This window comes from Macrobrachium rosenbergii, chromosome 10, assembly GCF_040412425.1.
Source record: "Macrobrachium rosenbergii isolate ZJJX-2024 chromosome 10, ASM4041242v1, whole genome shotgun sequence".
NCBI classification, from domain to species: Eukaryota; Metazoa; Arthropoda; class Malacostraca; order Decapoda; family Palaemonidae; genus Macrobrachium; species Macrobrachium rosenbergii.
The window spans coordinates 63654884-63679599 of record NC_089750.1 but is presented as its reverse complement, the minus strand read 5'-3'; the positions used below and the strand labels follow the sequence as shown (position 1 = coordinate 63679599).

Sequence of the window (24716 nt, the reverse complement as noted above, 5' to 3'; positions counted from 1 at the left end):
GTTACTTTATTCTTAGCTGTTGGAAAATTACTGCTGTATGTTCTAGAATATTGTACAGTACTTTAGGTTTAATTTACTGTATTTATTCTGTATTTTTTTTTTCTTTCTCCCATTAGTTTGCTGTTCATGCCTGCCAGAATCTATGCGGGGAACTCTCAGCCAAATGATGGATTTTTCACTTTTGAAAAATCCAGTCTTCCTTATGATTGGAATTGCAAATCTGTTTGGTATGTTGGGCTTCTACACTCCATTTGTATACCTCCCAGCTGCTGCACAGGAAAAGGTACATAAGTACAGTGCTCCCATTTTCATAAGACAAAATGCATGATAGACTAATTAATGTGTTCTATAAATCAGATGATTAAGAAATGTTAGCACAAGAAAGATTGTATATGTATAGCATTATTTCAGTTATTACTGCAGTTCTTCCTGAGTACACTTACCGAAACATCAATATTTCGGTCAGTGCCTGTGTATACAGTAACCAAGATTGGTTATTAATAAGTAATAATTCTGAATCATTCTTATATTTATGAGATTTGTCTTAAAGAATAATTTGATAACCACAGAAATATACCTAGAAAACTCACTTCAAACACTGGGAAGTTGATCATTGTAAAGAATTATGTTTTAAGTTTTTAGTTGTTTTAGTTACCAATTTCTTGTTTGAAGTATGAGTGTTGCCTTCCTTATACAGTATTAAAATATGTTACTGAAGAATTTATTACATTTCCAATTGATTTACTACCTTACCTGATAATTTCAAGTTATATTCTAAATTTGAAGTCTTGTGCCCTACAAAAAATGAAATGTAGTTCACTCCAGTCACTGGAGAGTGAAAGATTACACAGGTGAAAAATATTGGACATTTTTAAGGAAAAACTACTGTACTGTACATTCCTAGAATGTCAACATTCAAATGTTGTTGCATTCTTAATGAAAAACAGCTTTAATAACTCTTTCATTTAGAATTGCCTGTACAGGTATTTTATTTATGGAAAGTATACTTAACAAATTGAATTGACTGTAATTTTAGTTTCTCCATTATTTGCTCCTGTAGTATAAAATCCATTTTGTATTTACAGGGTGTGGACCCAGAATATTCCACATTCTTGATATCCCTCATTGGAATTACCAATACTGTAGGCAGAGTCTTATCTGGCCTAATTGCTGATTTGCCCTGTGTGAGTGCTCTGTGGATCAACAATATCTGCATCGTTATGTCTGGCGTCTGTGTCTTCCTCACCCCACTGGCATACTCATATGGATCATTTATCGCTCTTGCACTCTTCTTTGGGTTCTTTGTCTGTGAGTACTTTTTGTTTTGTTTTTCAGTGTACAGTACACATACAGTAGTACAGTATTGCTATTTTGTTATGATTCACTGTATTGATGTAAAACTAAATATCCAATGTGTGAATTATGAGAAACTTTTTTATGATGTCTGTTCCTGTTTAAAAAACATAAATTAAAGAGTTCATTATAATTTCTGGACTGCAATTCATAATTTTTCTTGGCCCATGAATGCTACTTTTAAATATATATATTTTTATTTACATACTAAGTTCAATTTCTTCAGTACAATATTTCAATATTTTAAAGATACAACTGTCAAATTCATACAATGGTTAAGCTTCTTTTTGGCTGTAAATATGGAACCTTGTAAACTTCCATCTGGATAATGCGAGCATTTGGGCAATAGCCTATGCAGGCTGTAGACCACTAAGTAAAAAATTTTTGACATTCATAAAACTTACTCAGTACTGTAATTTTCTCAAAGAGAATAAATGCAAGGCACTGCACACTGTAAATAGCATTCCACGTGATGATTATTTTAGAGAACTAATCTTCAGTGATGTGGTCATAAGTTTAAGACAGAAAATTACTTTTTAAGGTTGCTCTTAGAAGTATTTTTCAAAAGATAGCATGATTGATGTTGTCTTGTTTGAAAATATACATTTCCAAATCACAGCAATTGGGAATGAATTAATAAGAACTCTTTCTGTGATTATAAATACCATTCATATGCAGTAGCCATTATATAAAGTTAAACACTTGGAAATGGTAAAAAAAAAAAAAAAAAAAAAAGCTTCAATTTAAGGATAGAGTTGCACAAACCAGGAAGAAATTGTTCTAATAGCGTAGTTTATAATATAATCTTTCATGGGATGCAGTATGTTAACAACAGGGGAACCTGTAAAACTGGGTAGCTTGATAATTAAAAACAACAGTCTTATTAATTTTGAAATAATCCATTCAGCACTTATTTCTAGGTAATTCTGTTGCTAGATACCAGAGAAAAGCTAAATGTAAAGCTGGGGTTACTACCCCCAGAGCGAGCTCCAAGAAATGGAGTCGTATATGGTAAAGGGTGAGATTGTCACAATCACGGGACCCTGCCCTATAAAGATTCCCAATGTCAAAAGTCCCAACGAGAGAGGTGCCGACACAAGCCCATGCACTACTCGCGGGCTGTACACAAGGCAACACTAACCGCATTCCATGTTAGCACCCACCCCACTAGAATGATGTTTATCATGGGAGGGAGAGAATGAAAAACAGGGGTGGGTCACCGGGTGACACGGGCCCCTCCCCAGAAATAGATTTTTCCTTTGTCAAAATCCTTTTTCTGGATCGGGGTCCCGTGTCAGCCTATTCAGGTTCAATCCTAAGCTCATGATCTTAGACGGTGACCACTTACATTATTTTCATTACATGAATTTAGAGGACCTTACTAATGTTCAAGGTAGAATTCTCATAGTTTTCAACGTCTCTTATGCTAATAAAGACTTAAAACAGAGACGTTGAAAACTAGGAGAATTCTACCTTGAACATAGTCCTCTAAATTCATGTAATGAAAATAATATAGTAGTCATCGTCTACATCATGAGTTTAGATTGAACCTGAATAGCTTGTATTAGAGAAAATACTCTCTGCTAATAGCAGCAGACACGATGTGGGGTACATCGTGTCTGCTATTAGGCAGAAAGTATTTTCTTAATACAAGCCTATTCAGGTTCAATCCTAAGCTCATGATCTTAGACGGTGACCACTTACATTATTTTCATTACATGAATTTAGAGGACCTTACTAATGTTCAAGGTAGAATTCTCCTAGTTTTCAACGTCTCTGTTTTAAGTCTTTATTAGCATAAGAATGATGTTTATTTCTCTGTTATTATTTCACCGGCTGACACAGGACCCCGATCCAGAAAAAGGATTTTGACAAAGGAAAATCTATTTCTGGGAGGGGCCCGTGTCACCCGTGACCCACCCTGTTTTTCATTCTCTCCTCCAATGATAAACATCATTCTAGTGGGGTGGGTGCTAACATGGAATGCAGCTAGTGTTGCCTTGTGTACAGTCCGCGAGTAGTGCATGGGCTTGTATCGCACCTCTCTCGTTGGGACTTTTGACATTGGGAATCTTTATAGGCAGGGTCCCGTGATTGTGACAATCTCACCCTCTACCATATACGACTCCATTTCTTGAGCTCGCTCTGGGGTGGTAACCCCAGCTTTACATTTAGCTTTTCTCTGGTATCTAGCAACGGAATTACCTAGAAATAAGTGCTGAATGGATTATTTCACCGGGTGACACAGGCCCCTCCCCAGAAATAGATTTTTCCTTTGTCAAAATCCTTTTTTTAGTACAATAGCTGAAAATAACTGCCAGACTTTTCTTTTATGCTATGCTATATTGATTTTTCAGACAATTTCCGAAAGATGGCAGATTTAATTTTGTGGTAAAGATATTACAAATTTATTGAAAATGTTAAAATGTTGAAAAACTGGAATGGACTCCTCTAGTCTGGGTTTAACCCTTGGGTGTATCTGTATTAAATTACTGCCAGAAGCAAGTGTTATCTAGATGGAGGTAGCAAGGTCTAGTATTCACATAAAAAGCGAGGAGTTACTATTTATCATATTTGAGCTGATATCAACAGAAACCTTGCTTTTTCTTTTTATGTGCATTTTCTCAACACAGTCACAGGTTAGGAAAGCTAAAAGCTTGTATCTGCACCCACATTTGCTTACTTTGACTATCTTGACTTTCTGAAATGGTGTCTAAGCTCTCCAAGTTTTATTTTGGTCCTGTTTGAAACATCCATCTCATCGCTACCATTTTTTTAACAGCTATAACATTTTGTTAGCCTTTCTATGAGTACTTTAACAATTCAATACACATATTTATTTGTTCCAGCAAGAATTATCCTTATTTAATTTTATAATTTATGTGAGCTTATTTGAGACCATATTATTTGTCTTCTCTCTTTTTGGCAAAGGGTATATGTTATCCAAAGTAAAAATAGTTTTTGCAGTTTAAACTATTAATATGCCAATGATTACAGTGCATACATACATAAAAAATTAATTGTATTGCTGGTACCTAGTTGAATATACAACAGTATAAATTTTATTATATACAGAACCCTCCTATGTGGTAAACGTATTTCATATCGCCAACAACCAAAATATTTTATAAGATTAAAATGGCAGTACAGTATTTTCCTTGGTCTGATTTTACTGTTTGGACACAGCAGCTACAGACCAATTACTCAGTAAAATAGAATCTATGCTGAAAACACTTCATATACTGTTTTGGCAATTGCACTTGTAATGATTCACTTATACAGTACTGTGATAGATCAGATTATGTCAAGAGACAAAATACCATGTACATATAGCTCATCATTTCTTAAATGTAAATATGCTCCTGCGTTATCCAGTGTCTCCTCCTAATCTTTGGTATTTCATAATACACAGATCATTGAGAATATTTTCATGCTTCTCCCGTTTTGTTTTACTTTTTCCAGTTTTGTTAATGTGTCAAAGAAATAATAAATTTTCTTTAGATGGATGATGAGGCAGTACTTTGCATCTCAGTGAATGAGAAAGCATTGGAGAACTAAACAAAATGTACATTTTTTTTTTGTGGATACAATAATCTACATTTCTTCCTACATTTTGATTATTAGAATTTTCAGGTATCATATATTACTTGTCAAAGAGAAGGAAGATGGATGTTACTGCTCTTGTTTATTGCTTACTTCACAGTACAGCTTTATTATTTTGTGCTTCAGTTAAACCCAGAATATGATTTGTGCTTCATTTTCAACTTTTCTTTTTCTTGCAAGAATTTTTTTATTCTGTTATAAATCTCATGTAAGATATGTTTGGCATTATTATAGTAATGACCAAAGGTAATGTTATTTCTCAGATATTAATTTTTACCTGAACAACTTAAAATTACTGTACCATTCAAAAAGTGTTATCACAGAAGGTGATAATTCTGCCTGAAGAAGGGTGCTGTACAGTTATCAGTCCTATTACTTGAAAAAAAAATTGGCAATTACAAATTATATATTAAGATTTAGAATTAAAACCACAGTAACAAAAGTGAATTATGGTCATTTACTGTAATTAGTCAGCATATGCAAAACTTTTATGCAAAAATTAATGGAGGTAATTTTTTGTTCAACCATAAAGACCATTATCTAAATCTTAGAATTTATATAAGTAGTTTTTTAGATATTGCACCATAGTTTCAAATGCTTTTTTATTTTTTAGTAGAGTACACTTTTGGATGTTTGTTTCACATTTTTCACTATGGTAAAAATTAGAGGGTCCTGTGCTCCTTTCCTACTTCTTAATTTGATAAAAATTACTTTTATCTAGCTTGAGTATGTATCTACTTATTTTTCTTTAAGAGTCTTAGAACAATTACTTAGAAAATTATATTTCCTTGTTATTTTGGAGCATAAACTCGATGTTTTTTAGAATAGTTTGTTCTAACACAGTTGTTTTAAGTAAATGAAATTGAATTGTTAATGATAGCGAATCTATTGTGTGGTAAAATTTTCATATGCTAATTTTCTTTCAGATTTTCTCTCTCATTTGGTCATTGCCTTCACTCACTTTTTGTAATAACAACAAAACAAGATTTTTTTAACAAAATTTCCAAAATTTCTTCACAGTTGCATGGTAGCTGAGTAGTGGGTGAAATCCTTCCTGTGCTCTTCTTTTTCTTTCTGTCAAATTAACTAATTCACTGACTGAAACATGTACAGTATTTATTTTTGTCACATTTAACATACCCATCATGCACAGTTTGGATCCTGGAAGTTTGAGACATATTTAACTTCTTTTCGTTTTTAACCTTTCAGTTTTTCTCCCATAAAGTTACGAAAGGTCATAGGAGTTATTACATAGAGGTCATATGTGCTTGATAACCTTAATTATGTATGATTTTATTGGATTGCTGTTTCATGTAAAACCTCTCCCTTTTCGAGTTACAAAACCAGAGTCACACAAACTTCGTACAGAACTGATATTTTGTAGTGGTATTATATATAGGTTACTTCTGTCATTACCCAACATTTATTTATTGCTTTCAAATAATTTTGAGATAGGTGGTTCTTTACCAGCATTGAGTGCAAGCAACGAATAGTGTTGGTAAATTGCTTTACAACTACAGTATCTTAGTATAACCTGTGCATTGCTGAAGGTTGGATTAGCTGAACAAAACAGAAAGTGCATTTTACAGAATAATTCAAAAGTTTAGCCTTATAATTTGAACCATGTACAACCAAGATCATCAGTGTAAGGCACAATACTGTAGATCTAATTTTCCTGTACTGTAAGTCTTAGTAAATAGGGATATTTGCATTTAGGTAAATTTCATGGTATAAATGAGTAGTTTGAGAAAATAGTATGTTAACACATGCAATGTTAGTCAGCTTCTGGCAAAAAGTCCTTTTTATTCACATTTGGCTCAGGAGAATAATTTTCTGTAAAACACACTAGACCTGGGCAGACTGTCATCCTCTCTTACTTCAGAAATATTAGACTTGGAGTAGTAAAGATGTACAGTACTGTAGTTAAGCTGTAACAAAATCAGTTATATAGGTGTACTTCATTTACATCATTCAAACTTTTGGGAATATGTACATATCATGAAAGAGTGTGTATAAGTCAACTGGGCTACTGAATGTTTTATATTGCAGAAATCCTATGGGAAGGAGCTATAGGTGCCTTGGTGTACTTGAGCTCCAGCTAAACGTAAGTTTCTTAGTTGGGAGAGAGGGATTGGAAGATAAGGAAACATAAATAACATCTCAGCATTGCTGAATGGTAATTTCTAGAAAAAGTTAACTATATCCTAGATTAACCAGACCACTGAGCTGGTAATTTCTAGAAGCACAATGAAAGGCTAAATCTAGTGTTCACTGAAGCCATAAAACTAAATATTCTGGACAATTCCTCCTTCCCCTGGCTGTGCTGCTCTCTGTCTTCCACTTGACTCACTTTCTAGCAAACTACCTTATATGTTAAAAAATAACAATTGAAAGTAATACAGTAGGGCAAAAGGAAAATTAGTACAGTATTGAAGAAAGTGTCAAATTTCTCCCCTCCAAAACATTTTTTCAATATTCACACATTTAACAGTTCGTTTAAACAACTGAACACCAGGAAAAAAGTACAAGGAGATGCTCATATATGAATGTATAAAAATCTTAGGCATGTTCAAGTTGTCCAGTGCAATGCAAAAGGAAACATAATCCCCTTTACCAGTACCCAGATCTTCAGGCTGTAACATGACTGGACTAACTGTTCTTTACCATGGTTTTTACAAATAGGATAATGTCTTGAACAGCTATAAGCCTATACTGTGCATATGTATGGGGATGAAGTTGCATTTCTTCATAGAAGCTGGCCGGTCAAGTGCCAAAAAATTCTTTTTACCCTAAAGATTTACCATAGGTTTTTTTTTTGACACTACATTTTCCTTGCCAATCTTTAAGATGGATTTGACATTTTGTAATTTTTGAACAATGAAAAGAATGATTTATTGCAAGTTTGTGTGATTTTGGTGTAAAATCTAAATATTTTACTGCTGTCGTAAAAATTATATATTTGCATCTTGTTGCCTGGATATTACAGCAGTGTTAACAATGTAGTAAAGGGTATACGCTACATCATAAACCTGAAGTCAAGTCACATATAACAAATATGGTACCTATTTTAAGTTTTAATTAGACAGATCAAATTAAAGTAACCTACAATTTAGCTGCAAGTTGTAAAGAAGTACTATCCTTGTTACCTTTCGTCTCTGATATTTTCCTTTTGACAATCTGACCTTATTAAGAATGAATTTTGTTTATTTTAACCAGTGTAACTGACTTTTTAGAGACATACGCTTCAGAGTTTCAAGTGATTTGTGTGTTGCAGCAAATACAGTACTGTATGTTAGTGAACAAACGACTTGCTTAAATGATGTTTAATTTTGGGAACAGTCTTCTCTTGCAACTGCATTGATGGCATGCTGTATTTTACAGTAGGTACAGCTACTTACTTGAAAACACCAAGTACATTCAGTGTTATTGTTGAAAATGTCATTGTTAAACTCAAGTGATAAACATCTTTATTTTTAAATAAATTTAAATGGCCATGCAACTGATATTGTATAAGCGTGTAATGTTACTACACTGTATATTGCACTGTTTGAAATTCATTAATTTCCTTGGTATACAATTATTATGATTTTAGTTCTTATAGTTTTAAATACTAGTCCAAACATTCTGTATTGAGTTTAATTAATGAAATAAAATTAATAAATGGATGAAAACATTGGCTTGGTACTACAAGAATACTTTGCAAAGTTACCTGAACTCAATATATATACATTACAGGATGTACCTATTGTCAGTTTGCACCAATGCACTTTCTGTCTTTCATCAAATTGAGCATTGAAATTTAGCAAAAAACTGACTTCGTTTTTCTGTATGGTATCTTTGTGGGATGATAAATGTAAAGACTCAAAACATGCGCATATGATTTTTCTGTATGTGTACATGTTGTGACTCGTATGTCTGTGTATGTCTTGGAAATTTATGTTGAGTTTTAATTCTTAAATCTCCTGTTCTTTTAAACACAATATTTAAACAGAATGCAATGATATATTCACATCCATATTGGTTTTTATAATTGCATAGATACAATATTTTGTTTACAAAAGAAATACATTGAAATCACTTATACATAAATACTGTGTATAATATCATACAGTACATTATATAAAAATTCAATCCTCTTTTCATTGATCTAGCATATAAATCACCCCACCAAACTCATAGACAATTATTCCTCTCTGTGATACTCTCCAGCTCCGTTCATCGCCCTCACCTCTATCATCATAGTGGATCTACTGGGCCTCAGGCAGCTCGTCAATGCCTTTGGTGTTTTGTGTATCTTCCGTGGACTTGCCGGAATCATGGGCCCTCCAGTATCAGGTATCCTTTCCACCCACCTACCAACCCCCTGAGCACAGGTGACCAGGGTAGGGTACTCTGAAAAAGAATGGTAGAAGGAGAAGTTCCTTCTCTTGGTGGTGTGGTGGTGATGATACTGCTGGTCTTACAAACTCATAACCATTTTTCTGCTCCTTTACATCTTGCTTCTCAGACTTGACCTCTGCATGACTTATGACCTAGAATTCTTAAGCACAATGTTGACTTAATAATGACCAAAGCATGACAGAATTGTATGCACTGTATGGTGCTCACCAGGTGTTACTCAACTAAACTAAACTAAGTTGACTTGCCTAGAAAAAAACATACACCATATCAACTCCTACAGACACTAGTTATCAGTCACTTAAAACTGACATGAGTAAGCTTGGGCTGTCATCTTTACAAACAGCACTACGATTGAACTTGAAAAAGCATATTTGAAAAGCACAACTCACATAAGTTTAGTCTACAGTTCTGGTAAGTTTTACCTTGTATTGCCATGTTGGGTTTTTTTTTTTTTTTTTTTTTGTTGAATTTGTCTGCTGTATTTAGCTTTAGAGAGGAAGACAGATGCAAGGAAGTTTTCATGCTAAATCTTATTATTTGTTCTTTTGCTTCCAATTTTTTTGTTTTCACTTTTGAACATTTTTGTTCTTGCATTTTCTTTGTCATCTATGGAGGAGAGCTAAGGTAAAAAATTGATATTGTATATCCATAAATATTTAATACATAGTATATTAGGTTGCATTAATGAGGGTACTACAAGTGCTACACAAAATATTGAACTGACATCAAGGATAAGCATATTTTGCAGTTTCTAGGACCAGGGGGTTTCTAGGGAACAAGCTGATAGGGACAAAACATATTTAAGTTTCCTTGGATGAGGTTTAGAGATCGGGAAGAGAGCCTTCATAATAACTTAATATTCCAGGAGCTGAGGATAAAAGTTTTATCATTATGTAGCATAGTACTGTATTTCTTGTATATCAAAAGAATTGTTTTGGGCTATATACCACATTACTAAATTTGGACATTACTAAACTGTTAGTCCCCCATTTTCTAAAATCTTTGTTAGATGACAAAAGATGTACAACAACAAAAATATTCAATAGTTATCAGAATTCATTTCAGGTCCAAAGCCTTTTGATGTGGGTGTTTGATCCTGTATTCTTGGTGCTGAAGTATGTACAATATCAAGCATTTGTAAAAGCATCAGTGTGCTTCTGTATTAGTGCAGAATTGTAAAGGGAATTGTAAAGGGATATCAGTACTGCAGTTATGGAGTGCTTCCAGTCTTGTTCCAGCTGATGGCTGACAACAGGTGACATGATTTTAAGGATGACAGTGGCTGCCTGACCTGCAGCACAGTTCTCAGTCGGGCTAATTGTACTAATTACAGTTAATTTAATCTGCACAGTAAACTTCAGTCTATTGTGCAGTAGTTTTAGACTGAAAAGTCTGTTGTATTCATCGTCTCCTTCAAGGTACTTATACAGTAACAGGGAATGTTGAATTTTTATGTAGTGAATGGATCCAGCCTTTTCTATTTTTTTCTTTGTTATTGATATGCACCAGAAAATTTTAGCATTAGACTGAAATGTTCATGCAGTAAGAGTAAGAAGAACCACAGAGCTCAAATTTCATTAAACAAAAAGTAATGAGCTTTTTCCCACACGTCAAGAGTACAATTTCATATGATTATTACTTGTTGAGAGTTCTTCATTGTTAAAAACTTGAGGTTTGTATTGTGTATAAATTAGAAATACCATGTTCAGGAAATTATATCTTGTAGGCAGTTCAAGTGTCCTCCAGCAAATTTTTTTCAAAGAGCAAAGTGTAGTTAGTATATTCTGCCACTGTAGCTTTGAAGTGATGAAGAGAAAAAGGCTATTTTATCATAAACATTTTTGGACAACATTGGTATGCATTTCTTTAAACACAGTAATAAATAATAGGTATACAATCTATAAATGTGAGTACAATGCAGTACATTTATTATATCTATATCGAAAGGCAATATCTTCTTTATGATCAGTATTCTGTCCAACTTCCAGTCAAGTGAAATTTTATTTGTGAAGCCTTTTTAGCAAAAGTTCACATACTGTAATTAGATTGTAAAAAAAGTCTGGTCATACTTGAGCATGCCAAGATAGGTAATCACTTTGGTAAAATAAATAGAATATTCTCTATCCGAGTGAAGTTTACTCTTCACCTTTTACTGCAGTAATTTTTGTGTCAATATGCAATATTGTCTCAAGATATAAATTACACAAAGAAAATAGCAAAGGTTGGAAACATTTTTATGCAGTTTGGAGTTGTTTATTGGAAGCACATATCTTACTTTGCCAGTTATTTCAGCCAGCCAATTAAGCTGGTTTTTAAAGTCAGAAATGTGCTCCCAATGGCAAAGTTTTCAGGTACATCATTATTTTGAGAAACCAGCAGCAGTAACATCAGTTCTTAGATGCTAACAGCAACAGTAACTCGGGTATTACTGTAGATGTAGGGGCAGGTGGAAGCAAGATATATTGGTACTAACCTGAGAGGGGATTCATTACAGCTGCCTACATCTCCCTTTCGTCCATCATCCTGGTGGAACTCCTTGGATTGTCCCAACTCACCAATGCCTTTGGGTTGCTAATTCTCTTCCGTGGATCAGCTTCAATGGTGGGCGCACCAATTGCAGGTAGGTAACATTTTGAGATGTGCAGTACAGTCCTAGGGTAACGCTTATGACCCGCCATGCCCCAACATCTACAATTCATCATGAGTTTCTACAGAAGAAAAAGAAAATTGTACATTAACAGTTAAGAATTGATGCTTTTGATTTCTGCCTTGTATTTGGTGTGTTCCCATTAGTAGATCCACCTCTTTCACAGTTTTGATCTTGAAAGTTTGTAGTACACTGTGAATAAATCAATTTTGCATTTGCATTAGCAATGTTGGATCTACTTATGTTATGTAATGATTTTGTATTTCCAGAAAGTTTGTGTTTACATTTGTAGCATTACTAAATCTTGTCTGTCATTTATAAGTTTGGCTGCAGAACAAAGTTGATGTATATGAAGAATGCAGCTGTCAAAATATATTCCTCCGTGTTATTATTTTAGTCTTCATGCTCTGCGTAAAGTGCTTATAAATATAACTTAAGGGTTGGTATAGTCTCAAACTATTTTTACTCTGTACATTCTGAATATAACTAATAAGAATTACTTTCCTTGTTTTTGTAAGAAAAGTATTACCTGCATAAAGACAAAGATGTTTAGGCAAGATTTTTATTGATACTATGATAATGAAAACAAGCAGCCCCATTAATTTGACTGCAAGGCAGTTATGTTTTATTATGCAGTTCATCCAAGATATGGGGATATGGGTTATTTGTAATTGACATCCTGTGTGTGTACAGTGGACCCCCGCCTATTCGCGGTTCCAGATTCGTAGCTTCACTTATTCGCAGTTTTTTCTGTGGAATGTATATACAGTACACATTATTCTCGGAAAATTCGCCTATTCACAGTATTTTTCATAGAGAAATATTCACTAATTACTGTATTTTCATATTTTTGTGACTACTGTAAATATATTTTTGTGATAAAACTATTAAAATACTCATGTATAAGCATTTTTTGAGGGGGTTTAGGTATCTGAACTATCAAAATAGGCAGTTACAAGCATTTTAGAGGGGTCTTAAGTATTTGTGGATTTTAGCTATTTGTGGGGGGTTATGGTATGCATCCCCTGCGAATACCGTAGGTCGACTGTACATGAAGATAATGTCCATTTCTGAAGACAAGTGTATATTATTTCACTATACCCTTGAATTTTGGTGTTGACTTTTATTAAACTTATTTTACATAATACTGTATATTCAAATATATTCATCAGTTAGATCTTTTCAACAAACATTTGAATAAAGATGTGGCTTTTGTTCATGATGAGAAGGAATGCAATATAGGGCCAAGGAAACACATGCAGTAGTTGCAATAATGCAATAATGCATTAGTGCAGCTTGATATACTGGAAATTTAATTAATATTAAAACCTATTTATCTTGTTAAATATAAATGAAAACTAATCTTTCTGTTATGTTTGTTCATAATGAGCTTTACAAGGCTTTAGTAATTTATTATACTTTGTTTTTTAAAAGCCCAAAAACAAGTTTTCAGCCAACTAACCACTGTTCGTTTATAAATTTACTATCCTTTCCTTTCAGTTTCATGTACCTGTAATACTCATTGTACAGCATGCACAACTATATTGAAGATTTGGGCAAAGGATATATATTTTGACAAGCTGTGTACATTTTTTGGTTCAAATGGAGTTTGTTATTTCAGCTTTTATTTGCATGGTGTTAATGCCAAGATCTTGTGTAACTAAATTATTGTTTATCAATAAACTGTTAGTAATTATCCTGTATGGCATGGGCTCGGTCATATTTCTAGTTGGAAAGGGAAATAGCGGATGACCAGGGATTTTCAGGTAAGTCAACATTAATGGCTAGGATTTCTTCACTGAAAGTCTCAAGTATTTAGTGTGCTTAGTTGGAGAGCTATAATAGTTTCATCAGTTTAGCCTTTAACAGCTTGCTGAATTACAAAGAAGTGAACTGTATTGCACACTCCTACTTTGGACAGCACAGTATATAATAACATGGGTCATGATTAATTTGATTCCCCATAAGTATTTAATTTGTAGATTTTTAAAATTCCACATATTTACTGCTTTTCTTGTATTGCACAGTCTTTAAAATAAATTGCATTACCCCTTGAGCTACTAACAATCTCCATAAAGTTCTGTAAGTATTGTAATTATAAGACATAAAAATTAATCACAAATGTGTTCATGGAGAGGGAAATCATTGCAAAAAAGGACATATTCAAGTTTCTCTTTCAGTCTGGAAAAAATTGTATTCCAAAAGAATGTTCTTCTCTGTTATACCCTTTTTGCTTGGCTGCATAAGTATGAGGGCAGTATTTTAATTTCAAAATTGCCAAGTGTCTTTCTTGCACATGTGTAAGGTTTTGTTTGCCTTTTATTAAACAAGGTTCACCTAGCATGTCACAAGTACATTTCCATTTACATGAACACTTCAATTAACCTGACTTGACTGTTGACTTTTTTTTTCCTTTCTATGGCAGTTTTTAAATTGTAGTCCATTGAAATGGTTCTCTCTCAGTCCTCATTTCCTCCTTGATACCAGAACATAATCTGACATAGAAGCACTGTACCCTGTTTCTGAGTGATACAGATGAACTGTGTACAGTACTTTCACCATTGTCAAAAGTATATGAGAAAAAAAAAATGGAGTACAAGATTAGACATATCAAGGGTTTCTTGCTTCTTTATGAACTACTAAAGGATATAAATTGTATGGGAAAAGCATGGACTTTATAAATCCATGTGCAATAACAGAATTTTACATATACAAATGGCTTTATTTATAGGTTTCATTAAAGGGGCTTGTAAATTGCATGAGGTGTACTTTTAATCTGCAGAGTTAAATATAGACATTAGCCTTGTGCAGTTTTTAGCATGACACATATATAGGGAGTTGAAGTTGATGGATTGACTTCAGTGGTTTCCTGGCATCATAAGAGATGACATTAAAATATGCCAGTTTTGAAATGACAGCATAGCACAAAAGTTGTGACTGATGAAAGTTTACAAAATATTTGATGTAGCTTGAATTAATTTAGTACTGTACTATATGATTTGTCAAGGAGAACAATAACCCTAAGACACTTGCACAGTGTTACCTTGGCAGTTCCATAGGGACTGCCCCTTTATGAAACAATACTGTTGTACCAAATTTATGCAAAGACAAGCCTGATACTTAGCAGTGACATGGATGCACATTGGAAGTGAGCATAAGAGGTTGCATTTGTAAGCATCGTATGATTTATTATTATATATGCATAATGATGAGATATAGAATGTGTGTGAATGTTATTCCAAGTGGAATGAGAAAGAGCTTGATAAATGGTATGTGAAATTTTCATATCCTTTGCACTTTGAGATAAGTTTGCATTATAAAATACACTATATCTTTCTGTTTTATATCAGATATTTAAGAAATGAAATACTGAAATATGTTTCAAAGTACTGATTTCTGGTCTTCTAATTTAGCATTATTTACTCAACAGGAAGCATTTATGATGCAACCAAGAGCTATGATGTGTCCTTCTATTCAGCTGGAGGTCTTTTATTTGTGTGTTCCATCCTTCATTGTCTTGTGCCCTGTGTACAACGTTTCTACAGTAAATATGAAATGCCAGTAAGTACTGAAATGTCCTTTGTTTGTGGTTGTCTTATCATATTATCATGTGATAAATGAATAAGTGAGTTAGCTTTTGTGTCTGTACTGTTATTTAATGGTTCAACATCGAATCATTACAAATAATCTTTATTAAATCTTTATGAGCTCACAACTCTTAAAATAAATAAAATTATAAAATTCAGTCATAAAAGAAGGTAGTAAATTACCTTTTGTTGGTAGGAAATGAACTGAAAATGTTTTATCTATAGTTGTTCAGCATGATGTGCATTCAGAAATCAGATTGTGTGGAATTCATTTTATATGTGTTGATGACAAAGTTGTACATATTTGCAAAACTGAAATTTCTGTAACATAATTTTAACCCAGTCATTATTGTAAAAAAAAGCATAACAACAATAGGATCCCTCACAAGGTATGTGTGTAGTAATATGTGAAATGTATTACACATCATAACAACTGTTTTGTAGTTCGTGTGTGCTTGCACAGTATTATCTGTTAGATAATATAATTGTACAGTTCATTGGTCCCTAGTGCTGCAGAAGAGAGAGAGAATGTTATGACTGCAGAGTAATTTAAAAGCACCACCGAATTATATTTCTTGACTTATAGGGCAGATCCAAAGGATGTGTTCTTAGAAAAAAAAAAAGGTGAAAATTCTGGAAGGCAAGGTTAATTTGACAGCTGTGGAAATAGAGCATATAGGAATGGATGAAAATTAAAAGACAAAAAGCAATGCAGCTAATTCTGAAGAATGCAGACAAAGAGCTCTGGTGTTATTTGTAGTGTGCCACACAGATGCACATAGTAGGCACTACCTACCTATATGAAAATGTTAAGAAGGGATCTTTGTTAAAGTATTTTAATATATAGCTGTATAGAAACTTTATCTTTTATTTGGTACAGTAGCTTTAATCACTGATGTATGGAGTATGGTTAATTTGAGTATACTATCACAGGTACTATTTCTGTTCTGTCCAGTTCTTAGTCTTTAAAATGGTTTTACATGCTGAGGAACATGTTTCAGGACTACTGGCCTTTGATACTTGGGACAGTCTTGTTCTTTAAATTTTTTTTTAATAATTATTTGTCCTTTCCCTAAAAGTTTTCCTGTCACAGAGGTGAAACAAGAAACTTCAAAATTTTAATTAGTGAAATTTAATGTTGTTCAGGCAGTGGCTTATTCAGCTATCAAACCAAAAAATATATCACTTTCCTGGTATAGTTTAGCCACTGTCATGTTGTTTTCTTGTGCATTTATTGTATATGAATTGAACTGACTATAGAATTTAGGCCAAAGGCATAAGCACTGGGACCTAAAAGGTCGTTCAGTGCTGAGATGGAAATTGACAGTAAAAGCTTCAAAAGGTGTAACAGGAGTAAATACAGTTAAAGGGTCGAAAGGGGTTGCAGCTAGGGGCCGAAGGCACACTACAAAGAACCTTAAGCAATGCCTACAGTGTACCGCATGAGGTGCACTGATGGCACTACCCCCTACAGGGTTTATTGTATATGACTTAAGCAAAAGAGCACAGTGTATAGCACATTTACTTATGCCTCAACCCCATAAAAAATTAAGTAGAGGGTTGCTATTCTCCCAGCAGTTCCTCTGCCATGTTTTTGTGACGTTTCAACATCAAATGCAAGATTTATACATGGAAAATTTATCAATTAAATTCAGTTACCTTATACATACTCACGTATGCCCAATTTTGTGGTCTTTTGCCTGTCCTCATACTCTATAGTGTTTTGCCTAAAAGACAGATTAGTAATAGTACTACAATGTATGTGACACTTTGATCAACAGTTACCTACATCACTCTGGAAGTCTGCAGTGCTGTCAATGGCTCTGGTCAGAATTTGGTAGAATGCTTGCCTTGTACAGGATTGCATCAGTCAGCATTATTCTATCAGGACCTCATTATGCAATACCTAATTCATCACTTCACGTGGTGTACTACAGGCATCATTCAGGGTTTTGACAGCATTCCTTCAGCCCACTACTGCAATCTCTTCAGTTCCTTTTACTGTACCTCCATTCATATTCTCTTTCTTCGATCTTACTTTCCACCATCTCTTAACAATTGTTTCATGGTGCACTGCAAGGTTTTCCTCCCATTACACCTTTAAAACCTTTATACTCTCAATTTCCCTTTCAGCACTGTATCCCTCAGGTCTCAGGACTTGGCTTAAATTTTATATACCATTCTACCTAATTCATCAGTCTTTTTAATGTCTTTAATGAAAGTGATGTGTGATTTCTACACCTTAAACTTCCCTGTCCCTAGTGTCTACCTTGGATATAAATCTTTTTGGTGTCTAACTGTGATTAGTCACACATTTATTCCTGTGAATGACACTTGCATTGACCGGTAATCATGGTATGCCAAGTTTTACTTTTTGTCAGATGACAAAAGAATCATTCCCATCCTGACTTTCTTCCTTTCATCCTTTTTTTGTTGCAATTCCAGAAATGTACACTTACAGATTTAATAGCCTGTGTCTTACATGACTTATAAGTGTCTACAATTACAGTCACTCAACATATTTCAGATACAAGCACCTTATATTATATTCTAACAGGTTCTTGTGAACTAACAGTATTAGTTTCCAGAGCCTTGGTCTCTTGACGCACAAGTTCCCAAGTGCACTCTTGGACCATTCAGGTGTTTATCACCAAATTGAAATATTTAGCAATTCTGTCACCTGGCCTAAATTGCTGTTTGGGCGTACTGTAAGGATAATGAGAATATGATGAAACACAAAATTAGGTTTTTATATAAGTAACTTAGTAAGTAATTACATAGCTATAGTTTCTAATTCACACAGCAGCCCTTATTTAAAAAAATCGCAGTAGCACTTCAATAGTTAGTGTAGGTGTGACAAGCCCTGCCCGCTAATGGGAGTACTGGAAACGACTTAGCAAAAAACCTCATTCTGTTTCTGCCGTGCTCTCGAGTAGTATCGGGGGTTTGCTGCAGCTTTTGTTTACTGATTTTCAGTTGTATGGCTGGATTTCAGTGAAGTATTATCGCTTATTTGAGTAATCTTCAAGCTTAATTAGCTTTCACGATAATTTTGTCTAGTTCTTTGGTTAACATTACGTCTGATTCAAGTTCAACTAGTTTTGCTATTGTAGCGAAAGTTGAAAAACCAGTTAATCAAATCTTCACATGATTCTCATACAGTTTGCAGCAAATGTAGTGGGCAGAAATATAGCAGGGAGAAAACTTGTGCTAAATGTATGATTAGCAAGAGTAGAAGGTACTTAAACCTCAACTAGATAAGTTAGAGAGGGATAGAAAAGGAAAGCAGCCTCTAGAGCCAAGAAACAAGGTTTCCTTAGCCTTGTATTCTACCCTAGCCTAGGTTAGAAGATAGCTCTGCTATTCCTTCTTCCTCTCTTCCTAATTATTCTCCTGCTACTAGCCCTCCTACTTTTGATCCACCTACTCCTGCGCCTGGCTCCCTCGCCTCCAAACCCGATGCCATTGCCAGTCTAGAGTCTAGGTTTGACAAGAAGTTATCCTACTAGTGAATAAAGTGGCGGAGTTAGGTGCATCACTGAAGGCATTTAAGGGATAACGTATTCAGACGGCGCCACTTCCCACAAAGTGACAAGTGATAGTGTTGTGCAAGTGGAGGAGGTGGCTACTCGTCCCATTGGGTCTCCTAGACCGAGGTTGCTGTCCTGCTCTCCCAACATGGGAAGATATACTGAAAGTCCAAGGAAGGCCAAGGGGATTTGCCCACAGATAGTCACCCCCTCAACTGCACCTGTTGTACAGTCCCAGGTGTCAGTAGACAGCCATTGGAAAGGCTTGTCCAGGGATGTGCATGGCTTGCCCTCAAGTTCATCTGATGACAGCAGCATGGACAGGAAGTGCCATAGACGTTACCTGGACTCTTCCCATCCTTTTAAGCGCTCTTCTGCAAGCCTTGGTCAGAGTCCAAATCTGATGGGGAGTCCAGTGCCTAATAAGAAGTATAAGCATTCTCTTTGCAGTCCCAGGCCTTCATGCAGTTACTTAGTGGACCCTTATGTGTCCACTTCAGTCCACGAGCGCCCACACGTGGCTCCCAAGCGCCCGACTTCCAGACGTCCCGTGCCGCTTTCCGAGCACCTGGCGCCAGTGCCTGTGCCCTGGCACCCATCATCTGCTTTGTCTCCCCAGAGACTGCAGTCTCCTTCGCTCCTCCAGTCAGACCTTCAACTTGTCTCCTTCGCCTATGGACCCTGACGAACCTGCTCTTGCTCCGATTATGTGTCCACCGCCAGTTTCTGAGTGCCCAGCGCCAGCTCCTGAGCACTTGGCGCCAGTTGCCAAGCACCCGATTCTCGCTTCTGAGCATGTGGTGCCAGCTCCCAAGCACCCAGCACCAACTCTTCAGTATCAATCTCCTGCTCAGAGCGCCAAGCGCCTGTTTCTGACCACGGATCTCATAGCCTATGCAGCTCTCCTTCAATATTTGTGGGTGAGCTTTCCTACCCTTTTTTGGCTTCAGCTAGCCCCAGTCTTGCCTACCTCGACCTTCCTGATGAGGAACCATCCAGATGACAGACCTAGGCTTCCCACAGTGGTGCTTTCCTCATCTTCTAGGAAGGCACTCACTGAGATTGAAGTTTGGTTTTCTAAGAGGGATCAAGGTAAGGCTTCCTTTGTCTTTCTTCCCTCGCGCTTTATCTGTAGGAGGTTTCTTTCCTATGCCACTGGAGAAGCTCTTTCCCGACACTCAGCGTTTTTGTTGGCAAAAATTAGGTTTTTCGTCAGCAGAACTTGACCTCCTTGTCAAAGACCTCTTTGAGTTGTTTGAAGCTTTCAGTTTCTTGGACTAATGGTGAGAGTGCTAGCCAAGAAGATTGAAGATTGCAATGGTTTAGTGGAGACTTCGCCTCGGACTGGCAAGGAGTCCTTTCTCGTGAAGACAAGACCATCAGGGATGGCTCTCTGGAACTTGCAGCTCTTTTCTCTTTGAGGGTTTTGAAGAAAAGAGTTTCTGGTGCTCCCATTCTACTAATGGAATCACTCAGGCCCAGACGTCAGACCTCCATAGAAGTCAACTTAGGATCTTCTGGTGCATTCTTCCAAATGACCCAAGGATTCGTCCGCGTTTGTCCCTAAGACAGTCTCTCCTCTCCAGCAACATCCCTTTCATGGGAGTAAGCCCAAGTCCAGTCTAGGACCCGCTCCAATATCCTCTTCTCAGCCAGAATTATCAAGAGGGGCTCAAGTCCTTGCCTAAGAAATGAGGAAGAAGTCCTCCATGCACAAGTGAGAGCCAGTCTTCTCGAGTTTTGGGAGAAGTGGAGTATCAGAGGGACAGAACAGTGGATTGTCAGGGTTCTGATGGAGGTCTTCTCCATTCTGTTCATGGAGAGCCCCCCCTTTAGTCCCTTCTCCCATTGTTATGACAGCCTACTCAGAGGCTCGGGAAACATTCAAGCCTTTTCGGAGGAGGTCTCCTCTCTCCTTCGAAAGAGAGTCATAGAAGAAATCGAGGACATCAACTCGGAGGGCTTCTGCTACCATGTGTTTGTGGTCTCCAATTGTCAGGGTTTGGAGATGCAGTCCTCAACATAAGCGCCCTCAAGCTCTTCGTCCGGCAGATGAAGTTCAGATGGAGACAAACCAGTCAGTCCTTTCATCCATCACCAGGGCGATTGGATGATATCCTTCGACATGCAGGACACATGCTTCCACTTCCCCATCCATCTGTACTCTAGGAAGTACCTAAGGTTCGTCTTCCAGGACACTCTCTCAGGTACCTCACATCAGCGTCTAAACATGTCTCCACCCAAGCACCCAGCACCAGCTAAATCTTCCAGTTATAGGCTCACTGCTTCAGCCTCTCTACAGCACCTCAAGTGTTCACTAGATTCCTCATTCCTCAGCAAAATGAATTCATTTAATAGGCATAAACATCAGTCTATATCTGAACGACCTGCCTCTTTGATCCCCTTCAAGGGAAAAGTGCACGAAGGACTTGAACATCTCTCTCAGGAACTGGGAATTATCATCTACCTTCAGAAGCCCCAATTGGCCCCGTCACAAGAGTTCGTCTATTCGGGGATGAACTTCAACTCTTAGACTTTTCAGGTTTTTTCCGTCTGCCAAGAGAATTACCAGCCGCCTTCAGATGGTCCACAGGTTTCTAGCCCCTTTGTCTTGCTCTGCCCATCAGTGGATGAGCCTACTGGGGACTTTCTCGTCCATGAAGACGTTCATCAAGTTAGGCAAACTTCTTAGGAGGAGAGTTTGGCATTCTTCCTCAAAGTCAACTGGGACAGGGAAACACAGCCGGACACCTGTGCTTTTCCCATAAACCTGGAGTTCAAGTCAGACCAGCAATGGTGGCGGTCCAAATGTAGACTTTCAGAAGGAAAGCCCTTCTGAGCCCAGAACTAGACTTCTATTCAGACTCCTCAGTTTTAGGTTTGGGAGTCCTCTTGGGGAACCGGGAAGTTTCCGGGACGTGGTTGCCGAAAGAACAGAACCTTCACATCAGTGTCAGAGAGCTGAAAGCAGATTCACTTAGGATTTCAGTGCTTCTCGACCTTAGTTCACAACAAGGTGTACATATGAAAGCGAGGCAGCACTCACTCAATTTCTCTCTGCCAGACAGCACGAGACCTTCTACTGTGGACAGATCAAATCAAGTGCGTCTAGTCACTTGATTTACTCAGGGCAAACTAAATATTCTGGCGGACAAACTGAGTCGTCGAAAAGTAGGTGCTTCCCACCTTGGATCTCCTGGTCTATTGGAATCTGCGATAATATGGGGCTGGCCAACATTGGACCTGTTTGCCACCTCGAGGAACCATTGCCTTCCTCTCTTTTGTTCTCGTGCCCTGAATCTAGCATGAGCAACAGACGCCATACTGCAGATTGGTTCCACTTGGACCACTAAGCCTTTCCACCCTTCAACATGGTCAGGGAAGTCCTGAACAAGTCTTGGGCGCATCGCAACATTGCAATGACTCTCATAGTCCCGTTCTGGCCCATGAAAGAATGGTTACAGGACCTGCTACGGTTGTGGGTGGACTTTCCAAGACTCCTTCCCCTAAAAATCGCATCTGCTCAGAAAACCTCACTTTAAGAGATACCAAAGGGTTGTCTGCTCTTGGCCTGACAGGCTTCAGACTGCCCAGAAGCTTGTCAGAGAACAAGGGTTTTCAAGATGCACTGCAGAGGCTATTGCAAGATGCAGGCATCATTTTCCTAGCTGCATCTTTCAGGCTAAGTGGGCAATTTTCTTTAGTTGATGTCTCAGACAGTGTCTCTTCTGAGGCATTTGTGACCCAAATTGCAGATTTCCTTCTTTATCCAAGGAGATGTAGGAATCTTTTTTTTTTTTTCCACCATTAAGGGGTGCCAAACTGAGTTTAGCTCAGTGTTTAAACTCAAGGGTCCTGAATCTTGCATCAATCTCAGATCTTAACAACCTCATCAAATCCTTTGATACATCTAGCAAAGAAAGGAAGATCCGGTCTTCTGAAACCTGGATGTAGTGTTGAAGTGGCTGACAGGTCCCTCTTTTGATCCCCCTTCTTTCCTCTTCTCAGAGAAACCTTCCTCAGAAAACTCCTCCTTGTGGCCTTGGCTACTGCTAACACATTAGTGAGATCCAAGCCATCAATAAAGAGTAGGTTTTTTTTCACAAGGGGACACAGTTTGCTACTTTACCCTTGGATTTTTAGCCACAAACGAGGACCCTTCCAAGCCCTGGCCCCGTTTTTTTTCCATTAAGACCTTAACAGATACCTTAGCTCTGAGAAAGAAGAGAGAGTTGTTTGTCCTGCAAGGGCTTTAAGGTATTACCTGAGCAGGACCAAGGAGATCAGAGGACCATCCAATAACCTCTGGTGCTCTGTCAAGAACCTGTCTTGCCCTCTGACTAAGAAGGCATTGTCCTTCTTTGTCAAAGACTTAGAATTGAGGCGCACTCTCAGGTTCAGGAGAACATTTTGCCTACTTTTAAAGTGAAAGCTCATGACGTTAAGGCAGTCTCTACCTTATTAGCTTTCAGGCAGAATGTCTCTCACTTCCATTCTGCAGTTGGCCTACTGGAAGTGCAACCAATCTTCGCATCTCACTATTTGAAGTTGTAACAGTATTTGAAAATTGCAGTAACTTGGGGACATTTTTAGTGGCTGGCATAGTAGTGGGGAAGGAAGCATAGGAAACTCTCTTTTTCTCCTACTATCTCTTCGCGCTGAAGTAGGGTGTCAAATTTTCGGGAGCCAGGAGGTACAGTGTACCTGGAGTACCCACCAATCTTAGTGGATGGGTTGAGGTGTTTTCAGTGTAGGTGGCAGACAGTGTTGTCTGGTTGTTTTTATATTGGTACTGCACCCAGGGCAAGGGCACTTATGCTTTGCTAGCCATTGGTCCTGTCCTTTGCTGCAAAGCTCCCACTTAAGTAGAGGCGCCCCATGACGTTAACACCACACCACTACAGGTTAAGATGAGCACCAACCAGAGGCAGTATTCACCTGCAGTAGCTCTCTTACCACGTAAAGAAACGACAAGCATTGTTTCAGGTACTAGCAATTTTTCTATTTCAAAGTCATTACCATGCCTTAATGTTTTGGAACAGAATATGTCCATGTATCCCACCCCAATTTCAATGTGGGATTCAGCTATGTAATTACTTGGTAAGTTACTTATATGAAAACGATATTTTCATAATAAATTAAGTTTCATGTATACTTACCAAGTAATTACAGAATCGGAGCCCGCCCTCCTCCCCTGTCATGGACATAAGGGCACAAATAGTATGAGGTTTTCTGCTAAGTTGTTTCCAGTACCCTGTTAATGAGCAGGGCTTGTCACCTACCCTAGCTATCAAAGTGCTACCGCGATTTTCTTAAATAAAGGCTGCCGCGCAAGTTAGAAACTATAGCTATGTAATTACTTGATAAGTGTATATGAAACTTAATTTTATTATGAAAATATCATTCTCATACAAACCCATTGCCCATATTAAATTCCCACCCCCGAGCCCTGTTGATCTTACATCTTCCTTGCCATATTACACAATTGTGGGAAGTAACAAAAGGCTACCTGTGGGTGCAAATGGTGCATGCATCATATACTACTTTTTCTATCTTTATAGAAGTATATGTGGGTTGCACAGGCTGTAGTCTGGG

The 24716-nt window shown here is 37.0% G+C and overlaps 1 protein-coding gene and 1 long non-coding RNA gene across 23 annotated transcripts in view; one reads left to right on the top strand and one right to left on the bottom strand.

Moving 5' to 3' along the window:
* LOC136842702 (monocarboxylate transporter 14-like) overlaps nucleotides 1-24716 on the top strand; it is a 215425-nt gene that overhangs the window by 177682 nt on the left and 13027 nt on the right. For 11 of the 22 annotated variants that reach the window (XM_067110377.1, XM_067110374.1, XM_067110375.1 and 8 more), the window contains 5 exons: nucleotides 117-283; nucleotides 1086-1308; nucleotides 9166-9291; nucleotides 11852-11977; nucleotides 15435-15565. In XM_067110377.1, coding sequence (XP_066966478.1) covers nucleotides 117-283; nucleotides 1086-1308; nucleotides 9166-9291; nucleotides 11852-11977; nucleotides 15435-15565 — 773 coding nt within the window. The remainder of the gene's footprint in view (nucleotides 1-116; nucleotides 284-1085; nucleotides 1309-9165; nucleotides 9292-11851; nucleotides 11978-15434; nucleotides 15566-24716) is intronic. The other 11 variants (XM_067110384.1, XM_067110380.1, XM_067110379.1 and 8 more) reach the window with 2 other exon arrangements.
* On the bottom strand, nucleotides 8970-11970 carry LOC136842707 (uncharacterized). Its single transcript, XR_010854309.1, has 2 exons — nucleotides 11831-11970; nucleotides 8970-9348 (listed from the first exon to the last, which is right to left on the bottom strand). It is a non-coding gene; the product is annotated as an uncharacterized lncRNA (long non-coding RNA).